Raw genomic sequence first — 22,242 nt, 5'->3', positions numbered from 1 at the left:
GGTTTACAAACATATGAGAGCAAATTTTCAAAAACTAAAAGAGGTTTTTGTTTCTAACATCGTCATGTACAAAAACCTCTCTCAGATTTGTAACAGGTATTATGGTTTGGGACATACAAATGCATCTTTGAAGGCATGTTTTCCAGAAATTTCCTATTTTAGTCACCTTTTTGCAGAGGATATTGTGACTAAACAAAAATGAATATTTGGAAACTGGAAGAGGTTTTGGTTCATAAGATTCCACAATACAAAAGCCTATCTCACTTTTCATACAGGTGTCAAGGGTTGGGAGATACACTCTCATCATGTTTAGCCTATTTTTTTGACTGTGCAATGTCCTGTTTAAGCCACCTTTTTGCAGAAACTATTGTGGATAATCAGAGATGAATATTGGGAAACTGGAGGAGGTTTTTGTTCCTAAGATACTATAATACAAAAACCTCTCTCAGTTTTCACACAGCTAGCTCGGATTGAGATATTCGAAGGGATGACTAGACCCTATTTTTCATAAATTCGGGAGGAAAAAGCTCAAAGACAGTTAGTGACTTGGAGGCCACCTCATCAAATATGAGTTGCAATCAAATTCAAATTTCTCTTCTTTATCAACAAAAATCCTCAAGGATAGTACAATAACTCTTCAAATAGTTTTAGTTACCTTTATTTATGTTCTATTTTTGTAATACAAATTTCAGATATTTGTAATAGCTCTTGATATTTTTATCAAGATATTTTGTGACGAAATTATATAAATACTTCATCAATTGAAGTAATATGGGTGGGCTTTTGATGCCAAGGCTCTTCAATTTGTAATAGCTTCTATTATAGGATTTCTAATGAAAGTCTTTCGACTCCAGCTTGACAAGATTTTGTGTTTTCTAGTATGTCTTTCTAGTGTTTCATATCTTATTTCTACACATATTCAAAAAATTTATAGGAAGGTCTAGGTAAGTGTAGATTGAGTATCAATTTATTCTTAAAATCCCCCGCAAAATCATAACCTTTAGAAAGAGATTAGCTTATTGGACTGTTTGTCCAAGATAACTCCTCTTTGACTGGTTTTTGCTTTAGGCCTTCTGATAGTCGTTAAAAGATATTAGCTTATTAGACTATCTCTCCGAAATAGCTCCTCTTAGAATTGGTTTCAGTTTGGCCTTCTTGAATACTTTAAATATGTTTTTTTGGGTTGTAGGAATCTTTTACACGCATCCAAATTTCCCAAGTTGTTAAGTAGTTAGTCTGACTACTCAATTATTAGGAATCCCCTTACATTCTTCTACCATAATTCTTGAAAAGTTAAGTCATCCTGTCAGGCTGGAAGCTGACACTTTCAGAAGGGACCCTGTGAGAGAGGCCTTTAATCATGATTAGGGATTATCATTGATTGCCAACCACCCCTAATTAAAACCATAAATCTGGCCATTGTGCTTCAAAGGTTGTTGTTCAGTTATAGGTGAACAGCGATAAACAAAGCCTCGTAACCACTGAAGGAGCCCCCTTTGGTTAAAGGGCCAGCATGAACCTAAAGGTTGGTTGAGTTGGTTTCTTGGCATAGTTTTTGCAGCCAAGGACTACCTATGGGAAACAGGTACAACATCTGGCGCCGTTGCAGGGGAGCAAAGTAACGAAGATATCTTTCTCCGGGGAATAATAAAGATTAGATCTATTCCTTGCTGGTGAACAAGGAGTAGGGATTTAGTATTGGTTGCATTTCTTTCACTTGGCAGCTCCACTTTGTCATATGGCGATTCCACTAGGTAACCGATCCCACTGTTTCGAAATTTCAGCTGCCCTTACTGCTATGCAAGGTTCGTTGATACTTGCAATCAGCAGTATATGTCTTTCCCTCTCAGCCATGGTCAGAAATCTAAAATGTCTACAGAGGATGCAGCTTTTAAAGTACACCTGTGAGTATAAGTTTTCCATGGGATTTTATGTTCATATTGTATATATTCTTCAAATTTTCAGCTATTGGCAACGTGGTTTGTCAATAAATCCACTCCGCACTTGGTTACATTTGAAAGGAGATTACACCTAACAGTGTAAAATTTTCCAGTTCAGTTAGATAGAGGTGTGGGATTGAATAGATATTCTGAGTTTCAGTATGTAGTAGATCAATGTGTTCGTTGTTTATGAGTGGTGTGATTTGAAAAGAATATGATAGATCAGCTTATATTTTCAATCCCTAGAAATTTTCAGTTTTCAGATTTCAGTATGAAAGAGTATTCGAATTAGTGCAGATATATGGTTGCATTTTACAGTTGTAGATTGCAATGTGCAGTAGCAGAATATTCAAATGAAAACACTAATCCATGGTGATTGGTTATATTTCTACATAAGATGGCAAATCCATGGTTGATGGTTTTATGGTATGACTCCATGCCCAACACTAAAGGCAATTGGTCTACTAGTTCTCTGCATCCCACGGAGGGAAGCAGTCCCCATTGGAGTCGATGTTGTAACATGATTAGTTTTGATAATTTAAATTTGTTGATATAATAGGTTTTAGTAGTTTAGAAATAATAAATGGGTCTGCAAGAGTAAATGCGCCCTCAAAATGTAAATTTAAGTCTCATTAGCTGGTTGATTTAGTTAATCATGCATTTAAACATGATTAAATGATGTAATAAAGTAAATTAAAACATGATTTACAAACAGATGAGAACAAATTTTCTAAAACTAAAAGAGGTTTTTGTTTCGAACATCATCATGTACAAAAACCTCTCTAAGATTTGTAACAGGTATTATGGTTTGGGAGATACAAATGCATCTTTGAAGGCATGTTTTTCAGAAATTTCCTGTTTTTGTCACATTTTTGCAGAGAATATTATGACTAAACAAAGATGAATATTTGGAAACTGGAATAGGTTTTGGTTCATAAGATTCCACAATACAAAAGCCTATCTCACTTTTCATACAGGTGTCAGGGGTTGGGAGATACACTCTCATCATGTTTAGCCTATTTTTCCGACTATGCAATGTCCTGTTTAAGCCACCTTTTTGCAGAAACTATTGTGGATAATCAGAGATGAATATTGGGAAATTGGAGGAGGTTTTTGTTCCTAAGATACTATACTACAAAAACCTCTCTCAGTTTTCACACAACTAACTCAGATTGAGATATTCGAAGGGATGACTGGACCTTATTTTTCATAAATTCAGGAGGAAAAAGCTAAAAGACAGTTAGTGACTTAGAGGCCCCCTCATCAAATATGAGTTGCAATCAAATTCGAATTTCTCTTCATGATCAACAAAAATCCTCAAGGATAGTACAATAACTCTTCAAATAGTTTTAGTTACCTTTATTTGTGTTCTATTTTTGTAACACAGTTTTCAGATATTTGTAATAGCTCTTGATATTTTTATCAAGATATTTTGTGAGGAAATTGTATAAATACTTCATCAATTGAAGTAATATGGGTGGGCTTTTGATGCCAAGGCTCTCCAATTTGTAATAGCTTCTATTATAGGATTTCTAATGAAGGGCTTCCGACTCCAGCTTGACAGAATTTTGTGTTTTCTAGTATGTCTTTCTAGTGTTTCATATCTTATTTCTACACATGTTCAAAGCATTTATAGGAAGGCTTGGGTAAGTGTAGATTGAGTATCAATTTATTCTATAGCAGAAGGCATAAAGCAAAAACCAGTCAAAGAGGAGTTATCTTGGACAAACAGTCCAATAAGGCAATCTCTTTCTAAAGGTTATGATTTTGCGGGGGAATTAAGAATAAATTGATACTCAATCTACACTTACCCAATCAGAAGGCATAAAGCAAAAGTCAGTCAAAGAGGAGTTATCTTGGACAAACAGTCCAAAAGGCAATCTCTTTCTAAAGGTTATGATTTTGCAGGGGATTTAAGAATAAATTGATACTCAATCTACACTTACCCAAGCCTTCCTATAAATGCTTTGAACATGTGTAGAAATAAGATATGAAACACTAGAAAGACATACTAGAAAACACAAAATTCTGTCAAACTGGAGTCGGAAGCCCTTCATTAGAAATCCTATAATAGAAGCTATTACAAATTGGAGAGCCTTGGCATCAAAAGCCCACCCATATTACTTCAATTTATGAAGTATTTATACAATTTCCTCACAAAATATCTTGATAAAAATATCAAGAGCTACTACAAATATCTCAAAATTGTGTTACAAAAATAGAACACAAATAAAGTTAACTAAAACTATTTGAAGAGTTATTGTACTATCCTTGAGGATTTCTGTTGATAATGAAGAGAAATTCGAATTTGATTGCAACTCATATTTGATGAGATGGCCTCCAAGTCACTAATTGACTCTGAGCTTTTTCCTCTCGAATTTCTGAAAAATAGGGTCTAGTCATCCCTTCGAATATCTCAATCCGAGCTAGCTGTGTGAAAACTCAGAGAGGTTTTTGTAGTATAGTATCATAGGAAGAAAAACCTCCTCCAATTTCCCAATATACATCTCTGATTATCCACAATAGTTTCTGTAAAAAGGTGGCTTAAACAAGGCATTGCATAGTCGAAAAAATAGGCTAAACATGATGAGAGTGTATCTCCCAACCCCTGACACCTGTATGAAAAGTGAGATAGGCTTTTCTATTGTGGAATCTTATGAACCGAAACCTCTTCCAGTTTCCAAATATTCATCTTTGTTGAGTCACAATATCCTTTGCAAAAAGGTGACAAAAACAGGGAATTTCTGGAAAACATGCCTTCAAAGATGCATTTGTATCTCCCAAACCATAATACCTGTTACAAACCTGAGAGAGGTTTTTGTACATGACAATGTTAGAAACAAAAACCTCTTTTAGTTTTTTAAAATTTGTTCTCATATGTTTGTAAACCATGTTTTAATTTACTTTATTACATCATGTAATCATGTTTAAATGTGTTAAAATTGGCAATTAGGGCCAAACTCCATGTGGGTCATTTTATTTATGGCAGCTGATATTTTTCTTGGATCCCTCTCATCGAGAGGTGTAGGATTGATCTAAAAATCATCCGATTCCAATAAGTATTCATGGAGTTATGAATTTATTTGCGTTATAAGACAATTCGTCAAGGTCGGCCAGCAACCAAATAAACCCCACATGTGCTCAACGTTTTAGTATAAATAGAAGTGGCCTTCAAGTCATTTCAACACACTTGAGATCTCTTCCTCTCTCTACTTGTCTTTGGGTTTTAGTAGGAGGAGAGATCCTAAGGAATAATGTTGCCCTAATCCAAAGGGCAGAAAGCTGTAACTACTGGAAAAGCTTGAACTGCCGAAAAAGCCGGAACTGCCGAAAAATCTAGAACTGCAGGAAAATCCAAAACTTCCAGAAAAGCAGGAAATGTCAGAAATGCCGAAAATGATAGAAAACCCGGAACTGCCGGAAAAGCCGGAACTGCCAGAAAAGCCGGAAAAACCAGAAAACCGAGAAAACCCGGAACTATCGGAAAAGCCAGAAATGCCGAAAAATCCGGAACTGCCAGAAAAGCTAGAAATGTCGAAACTGCCAGAAAAGCCGGAACTGCCGGGAACAGCCGAAACTTCCAGAACTACCGAGAACTGCCGAAATAGCCGGAGCATTTGTCTCTGAAGGAGAGCAGCATGTAAGGGACAGCTAACTAACATTGGGACAGTTGTATGGTACTTAGCAGCAAATACACCAAGCATGCAATGTTACAGCTAGCATGCAAGGGACAACTAGCATGCAACAACAAGCATGCTAAGGACAACAAGCATGCTAGGGACAACAAGCAAGCAAGGGACAACAAGAAAGCAAGGTGCAGCCAACACATAGATCAGGATGGCAACATGGTGCAGCAATGGCACATAATACAGTATAGTGATGGGTACAATCATGATTAATGAAGCGTGATGAGATGCAACATAGTGATGATGGGTGCAACATGGTGCAGCGCAGTGAGGTGCAGCATGATGATGAAATGCAGCACAACGATAGGTGAAGGAGTAAACCTTGGAGAATTAGTTGAAGCAACATGTCTTCAACTGATCTCATGTATCATCTTCTTCGAGATGATCTATGCTCATATCTAGATAAGTCAAAGTGTTGACTTCTGTCGTAAACGTACTCTCTCTCTCTCTCTCTGCTGAAGTATTGAAGAACATATAAGAAGAATTGATCAAGGGTTTCTGGGGTTTGTCCCCGGCTAGCGCCACATCTTGTGTTCTCTTGTCTTAGCTTGTCTTCTGCAATTTATGTTTATGTTCTATCTGCAGCTTACTTTAATGCTGATGTGATTGCTAATCTGGAAAAGATATGGAGCTAACTGTGAAAATTGAAATAAATTGCTCTAAGCATAGAACATACCTAAAATTAACATGGTATCAGAGTTGAAGTGTACACAATGCCCAAGCAAGAGTGAAAGAGCAATCACTGAAGACAGTTGGGAAAGGACAAAAGGATCAGTGGATTCCTCATCCCTCTTCAAATTCACCAAGGGTGAAGTCGAAGCAGAGAATATTATCAGAATGGCGCAGCGGAATATGGCTTACCTAAAGATCACTTCATTGGAAGACCGGATCTTAGGGTGGAAGGAAAGGCAGATAACTAGTTCAGCCATTATGCGAAGGAGTGTCCGAATGGCAGGGACACATCACTTGATGATGATAACAATCATTCCAGGGACATCTTCAATGATCAAAGGAATGACATGTAATGCAGGTCATCAAGGAAATGGCCGACTCTTCATAGAAAGCAAGGAACCCCAAGTATGAAGAATCAAATGTTGTTTCTGATAAGATAAAGAAGCGTTATCTTGTATTGGCCCTCTCCTTCAGATTCTTTGGGAATCTAGCTTATATATTGTAGTGCTTCAAGGCACTTCATTAGATAGATGGGTGCACTCTCTAATTTAGTAGAGATGGAAACAAGCGTGGGATTATACTTGGAGTCGATGCCACCTATACCAAAAAGGGTGTAAGGAATGTTAACTCTCAATTGAATAGGGGTAACTCGATTCATTTACAGAATATCTTTTATGTCCTTGATCGCAAGAAGAACCTGGTGTCCATCTCGGAAATGGAAGTCAAAGGTTTCAGGGTGGCATTCATCGATGTAAAGGTACGTGTTAAAAAATATAATTTTCAAAGATGCTTTTTCTCATGGGTTCAGGGTTGGCAATTTGTATCAAGTTGCAGGATGGTCCGTTGGGGATCATGTCAAATTTCAATTGACATATCGCATCTATAACACCGGAGGTCTACGTATGGGGCCCTACCTGATGTGAGTCAAATGGTGATAGGGATATCTGAATTCAAGTAGAGCATGAAGGTACATGTCTAAGATGTACCGAAGGAAAATCTTATAAGGGGACCATTCCCCTCATGCAGCAGGTCCACAGGTTTGGAACAACCCAAGGAGTTTGAGATTCATGATCGGGAATCTCATGTATACAGGTGGAAGAAAGCCCTTTATGGCTTGAAGCAAAACACCCCGGGTGTAGTATGAGAGGATTGATAGCTGTCTGATGAAGCTGAGATTCACCAGGAGTGAAACCGACCCAAACCATTACCCGAAGGTTGTGGATGATAGACCTCTCATATCGGCACCTTATGAGGACGACCTATTTTTGACAGGTGCAAACCCTCTCATTTGCAGAAGTAAGAGGGAGTTGGATTCCAGAAGTGGAATGATACTCTGCAAGCCTGTGACTACCTTGAGGATCTTAACTTTCAGAAGTTATATGGTAGTGATGTCGGACCAGATTTGGGAAATGCCTCTGAGTTTCATAAACTCATTCGCATTGATGTTCATGGTGAACTTCCGTCCAGACATATGTTTTACAGTTAGCATGGTGAGCTCATATTTGGTTGAGCCTCACTGGATTGGTGCCAAGAATCTTCTGAGATATCTTCGGGGCACAATCTCTCATGGACTGAGATACATTGTCGGAAATATGAAACTGCATGATTATTCGAACGCTGACTGGGCAAGCAGTGTGGAGGATCACTAGAGCGCTTCTCAATGCTGGTTCTCTTTGGATTCTGCTTCGATATCATGGATAAACAGGAAGTAGAAGTCAGTTGCTATAAGCATCGCCAAGACTGAATATATAGCTACGAGTATGATCTCATGTGAAGCTCCATGGTTGCAGAAGCTCTTAAGTGAGTTGTTTGTACACATGATGAATACCACTGTGATTCTCTGTGACAACTAGAGGGGGGATTCGATTATTGAGGAATCCCGTATTCGATGATTGCTCCAGCAGATAGACATCAAATACTGCCTTATTTGCGATATGGTAAATCGATGAACAAAGAGGCTCCATCGCATTGAGACTGATGTACAGGTTGCAGACATTTTGTCAAAGCCCCGGGGAAAGGTCAAATCTGTGACTTTCCCGAACGATCTGGAGTCGTTGAGATACCTTCTTATAAGGGTCCTGCATGTTGCATGCATTGAGCTCTAGGAGCTCTGGGGGGCTTGGGGTACTTACTAGAGCAACATACGACCACAAGGCAACTCACCCTCCCCTGGTGGTGCGCTATGAACAGGATGATTAGTTCTTCTGTGGGCCGGGATGATTAGTTCTCCCATGGCAACTGTGGAACAGGATGATTAGTTCTCTTGTGAGCCAGGATGATTTGTTCTCCATGGCGACTATGGAACAGGATGATTAGTTCTCCTGTGGGCCAGGATGATTTGTTCTCCGAGGCAACTGTGGAATAGGATGATTAGTTCTCCTATGGGCCAGGATGATTAGTTCTCTGTGGCATCTACTGACAGGATGATTCGTTCTCCTGTGGACAAGATGATTAGTTCTCCTGTCGAGGCATCCTACCCATGCAGTCTGGGACTCATGGGAAGTACCTCTCATCTGATCAATGAGAAGGGAAATGAGGATAGGGACCATAGTAGTACTATCGACGAAAACATCGCTATATCTACCATACTCCCTATGCTAGGATGACCTCCATTGATCTGGGATCAATGAAATTGATCTAGGATCGGTATGAGTGGTTTGAGACACTCTCTTGTGACATTGATCTGGGATCAGTATGAGTGGTTTGAGACACTCTCTTGTGATATTGATCTGGGATCAATAAAACTAACTTCGGGTCAATAAGAGTGATGTGACACACTCTCTTCAGATGAAACTGACTTCGGGTCGGTAGAGAATGGTATGAGACATTCTCGATCAATTCTTCTTCTTCATGGTTCAGCAGAGCTCAACAGATCAGAGCAGAGCAAAGCAGTGCAGGGCACTAAGGGCAGAGATAGTACAGTCGGACATATGGATCTACAGATGGAGTTCTCCCTAGTTGAGAGGGAGTGTAAAAATTGGCAACTAGGGACAAACTCCATGTGGGTCATCTTATTTATGGCAACTAATATTTTTCTTAGATCCCTCTCATCGAGAGGTGTAGGATTGATCTAAAGATCATCCGATTCCAATAAGTATTCATGGAGTTATGAATTTATTTGCATTATAAGACAATTCGTTAAGGTCGGCCAGCAACCAAATAAACCCGACATGTGCTCAACGTTTTAGTATAAATAGAGGTGGCCTTCAAGTCATTTCAACACACTTGGGATCTCTTCCTCTCTCTACTTGTCTTTGGGTTTTAGTAGGAGGAGAGATCCTAAGGAATAACGTTGCCTTGATCCAGAGGGCAAAAAGTCAGAACTGTCGGAAAAGCCGGAACTGCCGGAAACGCCGAAAAAGCCGGAAAAGCCAGAACTGCGGGAAAAGCCAGAAATGTCGGAAAAGCCAGAAATGCCGAAAAAACCGAAACTGCCAAAAAAGTCGGAAAAGCCAAAACTGCCGGAAAAGCCAGAAAAGCCGAAAATGTCGAAAAAGCCGGAACTACCAGAAAAGCCGGAAAAGCCGGAACTGTCGAAAAAGCCGGAAAAGACGGAAAAGCCGAAAAATCCGGAAAAACCGAAAAATCCAAAACTGTCAGAAAAGCTAGAAAAGCCGGAAATGCCGGTAAATCCGGAACTACCAGAAAAGCCGGAAAAGTCGGAAATGTCGAAGCTACTGAACTCCCAGAAAAGTCGGAACTGTTGGAACTGCCGGAACTGCAGGGAACAGCCAGAACTGTCGGAACTGCCGAGAACTGCCGAAACAGCCAGAGCATCTGTGTCTGAAGGAGAGCAGCATGCAAGGGACAGCTAACTAACACTGGGACAGTGGTATGGTACTTAGCAGCAAATACACCAAGCATGCAATGTTATAGCTAGCATGCAAGGGACAACTAGCATGCAACAACAAGCATGCTAAGGAAAACAAGCATGCTAGGGACAACAAGCAAGCAAGGGACAACAACAAGCAAGGTGCAGCCAACACATAGGTCAGGATGGCAACATGGTGCAACAATGGCGCATTATGCAGTACAATGATGGGTACAGTCATGATTAATGAAACATGATGAGATGCAGCATAGTGATGATGGGTGCAGCATGGTGCAGCGCAGTGAGGTGCAGCATGATGACGAAATGCAACACAACGATAGGTGAAGGAGTCACCTTGGAGAATTAGTTGAAGCAACATGTCTTCAACTGATCTCATGTATCATCTTCTTAGAGATGATCTATGCTCTTATCTAGATAAGTCAAAGTGTTGACTTCTGTTGTAAACGTACTATCTCTCTCTCTCTGCTGAACTATTGAAGAACATATAAGAAGAATTGATCAAGGGTTTCCCCACATTAGGGTTTGTCCCTGGCTAGCGCCACATCTTGTGTCCTCTTGTCTTGCCTTGTCTTCTGCGATTTATGTTTATTTTCTATCTGCAGTTTACTTTAATGCTGATGTGATTGCTAATCTGGAAAAGATATGGAGCTAACTGTGAAAATTGAATTAAATTGCTCGAAGCATAGAACATACCGAAAATTAACAAAATGCATGATTAACTAAATCAACCAGCTAATGAGACTTAAATTTACATTTTTAGGACACATTTACTCTTGCAGACCCATTTATTATTTCTAAACTACTAAAACCTATTATATCAACAAATTTAAATAATCAAAACTAATCATGTTACAACAGGGGGATTTGGCGGAATGAGTGGGCTAGGTCTGTACTCTTGTATCATTTGCCCGATTTGATGGTTAGCCTTGTATCCTAGTCCTGTGAGATCTCCTTTACTAACTATTATCTTTAGGGCTAACACTACATGGGAAATCTCGATTTTGCTTGCGTGATCCCACTTCCCAGCACCACATACATCAACCCCCCCCCACTCATTATAACTCCATTCACCATATTTTCCATTCGGATCCACATTTGTCTATTGGGTCCACACGGAGTTAGCCTACCGCTCCCTTTATCCACACCTTGGGTGCGGCTTGAAACGATGCCCTGGAGGTTAATGCAGCTAAAAGGAAAAGAAAAAGCATAATTTTGCCACTCTCAACCAGAAATGTACCATAAAATGCAAAAGATGGTCGAGACATACACATTTAGCACGTGGGCAAAAGCCAAACATGAGCTCTAACCCTATCATCACGGTCATCACCCTAGAACCTAGGGTCCCTCATATTGACCACTTTCATCATTAAGGAACCCATGATTGCCCCAACCCCTGGTGGGCGATGAACCGCCCCACCTTAAGGGACTACCCAATAATCACTACTATATCCCACACATCATGCTCTCATCCCATGAAGTCTTGAGCACTTATAAAAGAAAATAAATAAAAGGCAAAAGGCATATGAAGAAGGGTGGAAAAACAAAGGTCGGGATAACTCATGTACCACGATTGTTCCCTCCTACATTCATACACCCAAGTGTGGGCTTCCCTTATTATGGCTACCGTTGTAGTATAGCATGAGGCATGGAGCCTTCCCCTGATGCCCCATTTTGTTCCACCATTATATCACATGCTACCTACCAATTGATGGATGTACCATGGACATGTCACCCCCTTTAGAGGTAGAAACCACTTAATAGAGTCCTTGGTTAACCCCATTATTGAGCTTGGAGACACCTGTACATGCTAAATCCCATTGTGGAAGGGCATGCCACCATGAAGTGTCCATTTGATTCCATGATTTGTAAGCTCTTTTACTTGATTACTCTAATGATTTGTTGTACTAGAAGGCAAGGGGACATATTGGATCTTATACAGGATTGCAGGTGGGTCTCCATTTGGGATTTGGTCTCCCTATACAGGGTCCAAGCCCTCTGGAGGGCCATATTGGCACTTGTAGGGGGAACGTTGAAAGCCATGGGCCTCCACCATAGTAGAGAGCAGATTGCCACTTCATGGATCTTTCAGCACAGTTCATTGATCGCTCGTGTTCCACCTTTTGGGATGAGGATGATGCACCTAGACCACCCTGCCCAGTCGGCTTCAAAGTTGCACCATACACTTGGCAGATGTTCCAGGGCTGCAATGAGGATATATCTCACCATGGGAAATATAGGGAGCACTTATATCATCATTCTAGCCCTTACAGATGGTATACAGGCATTATCGATCCACCTGGAGACCCATGAGGATGTCATTGTGCCCCCACACCCACTTGGGGACACCACATTGGATTTGCTTGAGTATCAAGGGGCCACCCCCTTGATCCCTATGTTTGGAGCCTATTCTCTCACATTGGCACACTTTGGACTCCACCAAGGCTCCTCAATGGCCCAACGACTCATTATATCTACTATTTTCCCTCTTGAGAGGCTTCATCTTTGTATTATTGAGCTATCTTGGTGGGCTTGTCACCAAGTCATGTTACTATTGTACATTATTTTATTATTTGGGGCTTGATTAGGCCATTTAGGCTATCTGAACTCCCCTGTGGATTGTATAAATAGATGAGAAGCTCATTCATTCCTCTCATCATCACTTGGATTGCACTAGTATCTCTTGAGAGATTTTCACACTTGCTTTCATGGACGAAATTTTTAAAGATTCTTGATGCACTATGATGTTTGGATTTTCACTATTGTCTTTAGAGCTTCTTTCTAATACGAAGTTGATGAATGGATATACTCTCTCTCTTGTAAGTGAAATTTATGTTATTCTTGTTATCTTACCTGTCTAATGCATGGTATTGTTATCATTATTCTTGTATGGGCTAAAATAATGCGAAATTATTCTTGAAAACTCGAATAAGTGATTTAATGCATGCATTGCTCTTTGAGGGAGTGGGTAAATGTTCCTAGAGGCACCTCATAGTTTGAAAGACCTCGAAACTTGATCTCCTTTGCAAATTTGAAGTATAAATCCCTAATAACCTAGTTGCTACACTTGGAAAGGCTAGCGAAGGTCAATTAGGGCTCCTTATCATAAAAAAAAATCTTTCAATCTAGGTGTATTTTGACTCCATTAAGCCCAAGAAGCAAGGTATTGATCCTCGAATCCCTTTGGTGGTCAAAATAACCTCTCTTATCTTCATCAATCCCAATTCTAGGCCTAACCCTAGAAGGACTCCTAGGGCATCAAGTAAAATCTTTTGTAGCCATCAAACACCCTTGAAAATTGGTCCACAACAGTGTTGGGGTCTTCTCAAGGGGTCCTCCAAGTTTGAGCTCAATCTGACAATGGAATCCCAAGATATTGCAAGTCCTAGCTCAAGGATCAATCCTCTCCCTGGGTGGCTTTGGGTTTGTGTCCTCATTTGGATCATTGCATTTTAATTTCAAAAGAAAAATTATTCCTTTGATCCTATTTTGCTCCCTAGCCTTGTCAAGCCCCTCTATTATTGATCAACTCCACGCCCTTGACCTAATTGGGGCCCACTTGGGTTCTTTGTGGTCCCACAACTTTGCGACCCCAATTCCACGAGGATTACATAGAAACAATTATTTCTTTAGGATTCTTATGCCTAGGATACAACTTGCCAAGTATTAGTTCCCAAACCTAGGTCTAAGTGTCCTCATAGCCCTTCTAAGAGAGCCATCTATCTTGCTTTTATAGCAAGCGAAGCCAAAGCCTCTCTTGTGAAAAGGCTTTAGGAATCACCTTTCATCCCATAGTTGATCTATTATTCCTAGTGATTCCTCTCATACTAGGACTCCTCCCATCTGTCAAAGTCGATAAAGAGCAGGGAGCTTTAGCTAAGGTGACAGTGGGTTATCGGTCCATTGTTGCCACTTGACCTAGTAGTTTCTCTATAGGATCCCCTCTTAGGACCCCTGCTTGTTTGAGCGGTAACAGGCTTGACACTCATAAAAACTCATCTCTAAGTCTTTCTAAGCTAATGGTGAGGTGTTAAGTAATTGCTATTGAGAAATCTTGTTTATCTTTGAAGTGATAAAAAGATCCCTTGAATGTTTTGATCTTGTTCTCCTTGCATCTAATCAAACATTGGGAAATCACTGTTGGTAACCTTTTTTCAAGATAATCGTGCTCCCATAATAAGCATTGGTTTCATTGTTTCAAGAAGGGTAATCATTGTGGTGGATATCATTATTATTGAGCTCATAGCATAACTTGTCATTTATAATCATTGAATATCTTTGATGAGCATTGTGTTAGTGGCGTAATTCAAATTGGGCATCATATCTTGAAGCATTGTGATTTCAAGTTCCTATTGCTAATTGTATAAGTGTTTCTCGTGGTAAACCTTGATTGCCTAATATTTCTATTCACAAATATAAGCTCTTGGAATTGTTAGCTAATCTTGGCTCTTTAAGTGTTATTGTGATCATAAATGATAACAAGACCTATCAATCTTTTGCCAATTGTGATCTCTCTTTTATTCCATGTTGCTTCATTTGGGATAAATACTTAAGTGTTTCACCTAACTGCTCCCATATTTAAGTGTGTGAATCAAATTAATTTGAAGTACTTGATCAGATTAGTAATCTTATTGAAGTGTTCACTCACATTTTGCATTTCATTCTAAATTTAGAAGTGCATTAATAAAATAAACCTCCGAGCATAAGCTTGGTTGTAAGAAGATAGGACAACCTTTCTCACCCAACTTGCAAAGTTTAGACCCTCATTCGTGGTTAACACAAGTGACCTTGCAATTCTTTTGCAAGCAATCCCTTGTAGAAATGGAGGCACTTGGGTTGTTAGAACTCCACGAGAGGTATCACTAATGAGGCCTTAGCCTTCTTCCTTTGGACTTCTCTCTACAACCTGCATTTGAGACTAACTTCAAAACAATTGAGAGTAAGGATTCACCTAGATAGGGCATTTAACTAAAATCTACCAAGATCTTGCATTTCACTTAGATCTAGGTCTTGCACTTCATTTAGGATAGATTTGCATATTGCAGCAACTGTTCATCTGGTAACTTGGAATTTTAATTCATATTGTGCAAGTAAATTGACTGCTAAGGCACTGGTCTGTAACTGATAATTTCAATAAATCTAATTAGGTGATGCTTAAATAATTATACTTGTCTTTAATCTAAACCAAGTTGCTAGGTCATTCAGTTGTGTCTCTTTCACTTGTTGGTTTCCAACAAGTAGTTCATCTCTTCATTCATAGGGATTGCCCTCCTTAGTTTGCAATTAGGAGACAACTTAAACGGAGAGGGTAGGGATCAGAGTGACACCCCCTACCCTTAGCGATGTCGCATTCTCCTGTACGATTTGGGCGACAACAGGGCCCTTGCTAAATTGTGTGGCAACAATCTACAAACAGGTGCAGGTTAGTCATAGGCTATAAAAGGAAGTGCAGAGTGTGTAAAAGAGAATTGCAATGTGGAGCCACCGAACAGATGGCACAGTGAGAATTTTCACTGATCATGGAATTTTGGACAACTAGAATATTAGATTAGTTTCTTGTAATAGAATGTTTTATGTATCCCAGTAATATAATACAATTAGATGTATATAATTCGAGCTCCTCACAAAAGAAGGTTATATAAGAGAATGGGAGTGTTTATGGTGTTTACTTGTCTAGAGAAGTTGAGGTATAAAAGAAAACTACAAGGGTAGCATCTGCAATCCAATAATTCCTAAGTTCCTATGTATAAAATCACATAGTTGGATTTCACTAATGCTTTTATGTTTATCTAGGGATTTAATTTGTGGATTTAAATTCAGAAATACTTGATGTCAAATGTTTTATGTCAGGTTTCAACATTTTCCACTTCTCTAACCAACTTTATTCAAGTTCACTGCCATAGAGGCCAACAACATTACACCAAGTGATAGAGAGTATTTCATGGTTTGCAGTGCTTACTCTTCCATCTAGTTGGGCATCTCTTACTATCAGAAAATTATGCTCACAACCCATGAAGAGTTGTCATTCCAAGACATAGGGTGTACACCACCAACTAGCAGACAAATCAACTCCAAGGGGCCCCAATGTGGGGTTCCCCCCGTCAATCGCATTATTCATATCTATTTGAGCAGTTGTGATTCCATCCGGAGTTTTTCCCACAACCTTGGATGTTTGGAGAGCTAAACTTCCTTGCTCTTGCACTACCCACAAAATCATGCAACTAAACCCTCTCAACCCCAAGCACTCTCTGAAAGATATCATCCGCCAACACATTGGACCTATCACAATTATCGACGAATCTGATGAGGAGCCTATTTTGGGCTCCTTCACTCATCCTCGCCAACTAGTTCCAACTTCCAACTCTAGGAGGTCTTACCATTCTCTCTTTCATTCAACATAGACCTTTTCAGTTTCTAGCATATTCTTGCACTTGCACCTTGTTTTATATCTCTTAGCTAGAAGCTAGACACTTAGTCTTTTATCTTTCTCTGCTTTCAACATTGATAAAGGAGTTGCTTTCAAACTACCAGTTGTGTGGCTATTAGTCGGACATTAATAAAATTACTTTAATTATAATTTATATCTACTCCTATTTTGATTAGGAACTTCTACTTTGACCTGCTGTCACAGCGATTGATGACTTAAAAGTACCTTGTATCAGGGTCCCCTCACTTGTCCTCGACAATTAGTCCCAACTCCAAGAAGCCTTGAATCCTCTTTTCTATTCGGCGGCAAAACTTTTCAGTTTCTAGCATTTTTCTTGTACTTGCACCTTATTTTATATGTTCCCTTAGATAGACATTTAGCTGTTAACTAGACACTTAGTCTTTTATCATTCCCTGCTTTCAACATTGATAGAGTAGTTGCCTTAGACTCCCAATTCTGTGGTCATTCGTTGGACATTGATAAAATTATCTTATCTTATCTACTCTTATATTGATTGGGGACTTCTACTTTGACCCATAAAACCCTAATTACAAATTCTTTTGCAAAGCATTTTCCAAAAATTCCATGGATTGTTTCAGTTGTATCAGTAAAACAGGAAAGCATACTGTCAAATAAGGGAACTGATTATAATGGAAAAAATGCATTTGAATTTCAAAATATTAAAGTACCTTTAACCAATTTTCTGCAACTAATCGACCAAGTACACCAGGGCCTACAACAAGTAAATCCATTTCAGTCGATCCATGTGAGTCCATAATATTTACATCATCTTCAGCCCTAGCACCTGCATTCATAAAGGTTTGTCCTGTTGTGAGTCTAAAAGGAATGTAAATCTATAACTAAAAGAATACGTCCTTTCACTAGATGCTGTAAGACAAAATCCTAGCAGAATTATTAAGATCATGGAAAATAGTCAATATTCCTTTCCAGTAGCAAAATCTTGCATTACTTGCAAGTTATTTAACAAATATCAGAAAAAACATTATAGAGGCCATATCCTCTCTTATGGATGTGATGTAGGAAATATGGAGCTTGCTATGAAAAAAGAGCATGCCCACCCAATTGGTGTCCACTGTCTGGTGACTCAATCGTAGTGGAACTGGTAACCATGCAACACGGTCAGCACTCGTTGCAGTGTGAAATCCATTGGGTTCGTTCGTTATATCACATTTCACTTGGGAAAAAAGTCATCTGAGAAGTTAATCCTCTTTTTAGAATGAGGATAAGATATGTAGAAGCCTGGAACATAACCTCTATGCCCAGACTGAATATAGCTCGCCTGGGCAGTCTGTAAACTGGTCCTCTTTTTGGGGTAGTTTCGTTGAATCCTTCCTTTTGTAAGTGGGGGCAGTGGTGGTGATTTAGAGTGCTGCGTGTCACTAGGATTGCCATGAGCAAAATTGTCAGCAGATAGACCATAATGAGTAAAAATGTGGACCTCTCATCAGTGAAAGTTAAACGCAGGTGGCTAATAAGCATGCAATTATATATGAACTTTGAACCTTGCCAGCTCAAAATCAAAATCAGTTAACTGCCTTGGCACTCGCTTCTCTACTAAAATTACCAGGTCCAATATGATACAAAATGGAACCGTGCTAAACTGGTAAACAGTGTGCCTCACGCAACAATCAGCCCAACCATTGCGTCTGCTGTGATATATGCTTTAATTGTTTTTTGAATTTATTTCACTTGAAAACTCTTGAATACTCTAGAAAAATCTTTAATAACATTTCAAAATTTCAAAGTCTTCTCCTCCTTGTCTCCCTTAGACCTCCTGGCCTCAGACTTCGAGTGATATCATTAGAACCTTTTGGGCAGAGGTAATTTGGAGGTGGGCGAAAGTCTCCAGCGCTAGTACACAACTATGAGGGAAATTGTAAGTGGATAGATCGTGATAATCTAAAAATTTTAAACGGTCCATTTAGGTGAAAATAACTGGGTGCGCAACCCAAGTCTACAGCACTACTATGAGGAAGAGAAATTGTAAGTAGATAGATTGGGTGAATCTAAAATTTGCAAATGAACCGTATGGACATCCCAACCCATTCTGAAAAACTGGGTGCACATTAAGCGCAGAGCAAAGTTTGACCATCGAGCTTTAACTCAAGAATTCGAAAAAAGTGTATGCACATCCAAGGCCAGCCCCTCTGTGCCCAAATTTCTGTCAAGATGTTTGAAGCACGAGGTGAAAATTGGGTACGGCTTTCGCTGATCTCCCCTTTGCTTAGGCATACTGATTCACAAACTATATTCAATTATCGAGAACGACTTTGCAAAGAAGCTACACAAATCAGTAAAAAGCATTTCAAATGCAAGGTAAATGACACATAAATGGACTTACAGACTGAGAGAAAAGGAATCGTTGACATTCTCCTAAGTTTACAGGAATTCAGAGTCTTCTTCTTTAATACGAACGTTCTACGTAAACATGGGTGACTCTCCTTCCGCTTGATGGAGGTGCAGAGGTTGGGCAGGGGCGTTGCGAAGCAGTCCATGACAAGAAAAGCAGAGTCACTAAAACAGCCACCACGAAATACACTATAAATGGAGCCATAGATCATGTCACCAATCTTTATATCCAGCTGGGCACTGACAACATGGGAGAGGCGATTTCGGAAGTACATATATATAATGGCATGAAAGAATTGTTAGTGCAGGACACTTATTCCAGAAGATGGTGAAAAACTTCCTGAAGTTTCAGTTTGATAGGATGGATGTTAAAAATATTTAATGTGGGTGACTAACCCGCATAATTGTATTGTATGGTTTTTTTGAGAATCTCCTAAGGGGTTTTTTTCAAATGCAAAGCCACCGAGTGTCTTTTTTATAAGCGTATCTGTTTTTTTTTTTGTTTTTTTCACAATCATGTAAAATATAATAAATTGGTTTAAGCGTATCTGTTTTTTTTTTCACAATCATATAAAATATAATAATAAATTAGTTTGGATTTATTTTAACTCTACATTTATTAGCATTTTAAGGGATGAAAATTGCACTTCAAATTAACATGTCAACAGAATTAAGATGGATTTAGATTAGTTTAATTATTAATGATTATTTATTTATTTTATTTTTAATTTTAATTTTATGTAATTTTAATTATTACTTTTATTTTTATATTTTTTAATTGTATTTTATGTTTATTTTTATTGTTATCTAATTTGACCCAGTGAAAATGTTTACTTAACTTAATATTACAACATTTCTTCCATAGTGGGCTCTACAACATTTCTTCCATAGTGGGTTCATGGGTAAATACTATGAATTAATGGTGTTATTTATTTTAATTAAAATTATAAATATAATATGATTGAAATTAGTATTATTATTATTATTACCTTGATAGACGTTCTATTATGAGGTTCTTTTTATGAACGTTGTAGAGATTCGTCATCCTCCACTGTAGAGATTTTCATTTAGGTGTCCTATATGAGTTTCATATATCTCATTTCTCCAAATGTCTTCTAGCTCCTTTCTCCTCCAATGAAAAGGCTCATGCCTACCTACCTTCCTTTTAATTTCCTTTCTCCTCTAATGAAAAGGCTCATGCGTACCTACCTTCCTTTCTAGCCAGGAAGGTGTCATGTTAACAAATCGTATAAGGTATGGAATAGGAAGGAGCTCTTTGTTCACAAAAACAGAAAGATAAAGATAATGCTAACCCATTAAATGAACCATTGAATTGAACGCAGGTACTACCCAACAGTTGATGCATAACAAGTTTGTTGAGTTATTGAGCAACTTGAATAAGTTTTACCATGAAGCAGATAACTTCCCGTCCCAGGTCAACCTCCCAATCCTACAACTTGAAAGAGGCCCAATTGACATTCACCGGGATCTATTTACTAGTGATTAGATTGGACAAATTATCATCCAATACCAGATGGAGTCATTGACATGTGTCCTGACCTCGCTCCATTCATCACCCCATCCCAGTTGGAAGGAAGCAACTACCATGAAGAAAATAACTTCATGTCCTAGGTTGACCTTTGAATCTTGCAGGTTGAAAGCATAGAAAAAATTTTGGGGGTGAATTTTAGCCCATGGGCGAAATTTAAGGGGTTTCATATTTTAGAGGGGCAAATTTTTAAAATTACACACTTTTCAATAGTTAGCCCAAAAGATATTTAAAAAATAAATGATTATGATATTTTAGCCCATTAAGAATAGGGCAAATAAACATTGCAAAGCCCGCTTCACCTGATTTGGTTGTAGAATTTTCTTGGCATCGCCTGATTTCTGGTTTGGCCGTAGAATTTTCTTCCTAGCATCGCCCCAATGTCCAGTAATAGGAATGGTTAGGGAATTTTTCCATTCCTTGGAAAAACAAAACGAGGTTGTATTCTCCCTGGATATTAGGGCACAGGGGTTGACGGTTTGATTCGTTGAATTTGCATTGCATTTGACTAGCATCTCAGGTCTCTTATAGCCTCTGGCCCTCATTGGCACCAAGTTCGGTGGACTCTTGCCTACATTTGACCAGCATCTAGGGTCTCTTATAGCCTATGGCCCTCATTAGCACCAGGTTCGGTGGACTCTTATCGAATGAGATATATAAAATGGAGGAGCTGGTAAAATTGGACCTCATTGGTACCGGGTTCGGTGGACTCTTGCTGAATGAGATATATAAAATGGAGGAGCTGGTAAAATTAGACCTCTCCACCAATGATTTCTCTGGGAATATTCCTGGATTTAGACAGTTGACAGTTGCCTAAGCTTGAGGTATTGTTATTGTACTCTAACCTGGTAAATGTTACTAACCCGTTGAATGGTATTGTTCTCTCCTTCCTTGGAAATCTCTCTTTGTTGAAAAACTTAACGCTAGCCTACAACCCTCTGGATCAAGGGGTAATCCCACATGAACTCTGGAACTTGTCAACGTTGCAATACTTGTGGATGAAAAATTGCAGTTTAGTAAGAGAAATTCCAAAGTCATTAGGGGATATAAGAGATATGGTACACTTCTTGCATTAGTAGAAGAATCTTACAGGGAGAAAGAAAGGGCACCAATAAGGTAGTAGCTCTTATCATTCAGGTGTGCCTTCCTTTCATTCAGGCAGTGATGTCTTCCTAAAATCTCCTCTCATACGGGCACTAAGGTATGAGTGTCTTGAAGTATGGCTTCTTTTCCCAACCTTATTTCTAAATATACCCCTTATCTTCTTTATTTGTATCTGTCTCGTTAGAAGCTTTCTTTCGATCTGCAAGGCAAAGGGACACGGAAGGAGCTGGACGCGTTCAATAGAGAGAGCATGGGCATTCAACTACACACTTTGAAAGAATCATCATACTTGGGTACATTGCTAAGGGCTTCCAATGGAGGAGATTTTTAGTTGTGTGGAAGGAAGGAACTACTGAGTGGATTATAAACAACCAGAACCTAAGAAACACGGGGGGTGACTGGATGATGGTTTGAGAGAACCCCTCACCAGGTTCATGGTGAGGATGTAACTTCTTAGGAATCTATAGCCTCAAGGATTGGGAAGACTAAGAGTGATTCTGAGTTTACATTTTTGGAAGGGTATAAGATGATGTTTCATATGGTGGATATAGTGGTGTTATAGGAATCACTTACCCTACCGGCTTTTGGTGGGCTTCTCCCACTTGATGGCTAGTTGGATGGTGGGTTGGCTGGGATTGCTTGCGTTGGTGACCTCTTACATAATC

The 22,242-nt window shown here is 39.1% G+C and overlaps 1 protein-coding gene across 1 annotated transcript in view; it reads right to left on the bottom strand.

Annotated features, from left to right (window-relative positions):
• LOC149209415 (uncharacterized) overlaps nucleotides 1–19,326 on the bottom strand; it is a 309,539-nt gene extending 290,213 nt beyond the window's left edge. Inside the window, exons 1-2 of the mRNA XM_089396368.1 lie at nucleotides 18,917–19,326; nucleotides 17,244–17,359 (exon numbers count right to left, since the gene is read on the bottom strand). Coding sequence (XP_089252494.1) covers nucleotides 17,244–17,359; nucleotides 18,917–19,199 — 399 coding nt within the window. The 5' untranslated portion in view covers nucleotides 19,200–19,326. The remainder of the gene's footprint in view (nucleotides 1–17,243; nucleotides 17,360–18,916) is intronic.
• Between the last annotated feature and the right edge of the window lie 2,916 nt (nucleotides 19,327–22,242).

This window comes from Pinus tabuliformis, chromosome 1_2 (assembly GCF_031772625.1).
Source record: "Pinus tabuliformis cultivar Carrire ecotype Pingquan chromosome 1_2, CPIR1, whole genome shotgun sequence".
In the NCBI taxonomy this organism is placed as follows: Eukaryota; Viridiplantae; Streptophyta; class Pinopsida; order Pinales; family Pinaceae; genus Pinus; species Pinus tabuliformis.
This window is presented reverse-complemented; position numbering and strand designations above follow the sequence as displayed.